Source organism: Schistocerca cancellata, unplaced genomic scaffold (assembly GCF_023864275.1).
Source record: "Schistocerca cancellata isolate TAMUIC-IGC-003103 unplaced genomic scaffold, iqSchCanc2.1 HiC_scaffold_1151, whole genome shotgun sequence".
Taxonomy (NCBI): Eukaryota; Metazoa; Arthropoda; class Insecta; order Orthoptera; family Acrididae; genus Schistocerca; species Schistocerca cancellata.
The window spans coordinates 6,483,959-6,486,646 of record NW_026047150.1 but is presented as its reverse complement, the minus strand read 5'-3'; the positions used below and the strand labels follow the sequence as shown (position 1 = coordinate 6,486,646).

The following is a 2,688-nucleotide window of genomic DNA, read 5'->3' as shown; positions in this document are numbered from 1 at the left end:
CAAATTACAAACCTTACAAATAAAATATGTTTCTTATTCCTTTTTGTGAAAATCTTGAAAGCACCTTTTTGTTTTGCTAAGGCACAAAGGCACTTTGCATTCAGCGCACATCCAGAAAGTGCGCACTTGCTTCTTTTTTGTACTGCATTTCGCACAACGTCTGGCGGTAGTACGCTCTGGCTGGTGGGATGAATTGTCGAGACGCTGGCGTGAGGAAACATATGGCTTGTTTTTCTTTACGTGGACTTGACTCTCATGAAGTCTAGATGGCCTCAATGGTGTTTTCTGGGTTACTAAGCTTTGCAGGATACTCATCCTGAAGACTTTGGCAGTCATTTTTTCTCTATCGCCTAGTTCCTTCCAAATTATATAGCTGTTGACGATACTGACATCAAGCAGGTGAAAGAATATTCGGTGCCACCACTTTTTACTTCTCCGGCTTATTTCATATGATTTTTTCAGTTGGTCGAACTTGTCGACATTGTTCATGTGTGCATTGTAATCCATCACTGCTTGAGGACAAGGTAGCTCTATGCGTGAACCATCTCTTTCACGGCGAGTCACTGTAGTAACTTCAGGACTGTGAAAATTTGAAAGGAGATGAACAGCTCTCTTATCTTTCCACTTCAAGTAGAGGATGCCACAGTTGCTGACCCTCCAGTCAAATTCACCTCTGCTTAATTCTTTGTCTGTTTTTAATTTGGGTAAATGTTTCCTTGTTGGTTGAACTGTCCCACAGGCATATATGTTTCTCTGCTGTAAACCAGCCAACAAGTTATAGCTATTGAAATAGTTGTCGAAATAAAGATAATGGCCTTTATTTACGAGTTCAGAGGACAAACTCAGCACTACATGCTCCCCAAGGCCTGTTTGCACTGTGTCACCTACTTTTCCGGTGTAAATATCAAATTTCAAGTTGTAAGAGGTCTTGTCACACAGCATCCACACTTTGTAACCACGCTTTATGGGTTTATCTCTCATGTATTGTTTCATACTGTTGCGGCCTTTGAATTTGATCATTGACTCATCAATTGCTAGGTGTTTGCTGGGTTGGTAACACTTGGAAAAAGATTCAGATAGTATCTTGATCACTGGTCGCAGCTTGTACAGTTTGTCATAACCTGGGTGTCCTTTTTCTGGATGCAATGTGTTATCATTCAGATGAATGTTCCTCAGTAACCATCCAAACCGATTTACTGCCATCAGAGATGCAATATAACGATCATGAAGTTCTGGGGCACTAGACCAGTAGTCTCTGTATGCTGGCATACGCTTTATACCCATCAAAATGTTGATTCCCAGGAAAGTTCGTATTTCATTGTCAGTTGTTGGAGTGAAAGACTTGCCAGATTGCGTCGCATATAAATTTGTTTGGAAAACGATTAGCTCAACTAGCTCTTTTGGAAATATTTTTTCGAATATATCGATAGGTTCTGGATCATCAATGTCCCTAATAAAAGCACTTGGTCCTGATTCACTGTCGAACTGCATTCCTGAGGTAGCATTGAATTGTTGTCCCCAAGTTGGCGCTGTGTCAGCAGCGCGTTTTGGCGGAGTGGACTCACTTTCTTCCTCGCTCTCTGAAACTTCGCCTTCAGACGACACAATAGCCTCCGCAACAATGCTTGCTTCATAATCAGATTCGTCATCTGTGGTGTCAACAGTGGAATCCTCGTCTGATGGAATTTCACACAATAATCGTTCGATTTCTTCATCTCGTAAGCCTCTTCTTGACATTTTCATTTTCAAACAACAGCCTGAATCCAAGTAAAGAATACGTAAGCAAAACAAAATGGAGAAAGAGCTAAAATAAGTCACAACACAATTAAAAACTAAACTTTGTAGCGGAGGATTTCGAATTTTATACTAGGAAACGAAATGCAATAGAATACTGCTACATGCACGGTGGTACAAATAATATACCACCAAAATAAATTGTATATAAATAACGGAAGATTGTGCATATGAATGTATACATGGGTTCATACCGTAGCTGTGACGTCCAAGATATGGAAAAAACACAGGCGCAACAAGAAATTCGTTATAAACCACTATTCACACGCAAAAACCATGCACAACTCAGCACGCAGCTTTCACAGTTGTAATCTATGCAATTCTTGGCGGGAACTGATTCCTTATAGGCAGTGAGTGCCATCTGTCTGATAAGTAGAGAACTAGGTGAGCATATTAGAGTGGTGGTCGTGCAGTTAAACCACTGTGCAAAGAGCCAAGAAAATTTTCAAAAGGTGGTATACTATGTATACCACCGTGCTCCAAAGAGTTAATGAATTATTGGGCGGTTTGGTGCCTTGGACCAAACCGAGGACCTTAAGATTTTGCATGAACCGAGGACTGGCAGCCAGGTAACACGAGAAATTGTGTAAAGTGTTAATATGTAGTAAAAACCTAAGAAAATCTCCCGTTTCCTTCATTTACTATCGAATCGACATAACGCCAGATCGTCACAGTGGTCGCTTTTCTCTCTGAAACGGTTACATTTATCGTCTGCAAGCCCTTGTCGCGTGATGCGGTATGCAGAGTCACTACAAGCGGCATAGTAGAACACTGAAGAAGCATCTAAGTTTATGCAATCGCCCAGTAAGAAGAGCTACATTTCAAGTTTTAGTTATCGATTAATGAATTATTGGGCGGTTTGGTGCCTTGGACCAGACCGAGGACCTTAAGATT

General features: G+C 41.0%; 1 protein-coding gene across 1 annotated transcript; it reads right to left on the bottom strand.

The window, feature by feature from the left end:
- Positions 1-667: 667 nt before the first annotated feature.
- LOC126160088 (piggyBac transposable element-derived protein 4-like) lies at positions 668-1,737 on the bottom strand. Its single transcript, XM_049916881.1, has 2 exons — positions 843-1,737; positions 668-756 (listed from the first exon to the last, which is right to left on the bottom strand). Exons 1-2 carry the CDS (start codon positions 1,735-1,737, stop codon positions 668-670), a joined length of 984 nt encoding a protein of 327 aa, XP_049772838.1.
- Between the last annotated feature and the right edge of the window lie 951 nt (positions 1,738-2,688).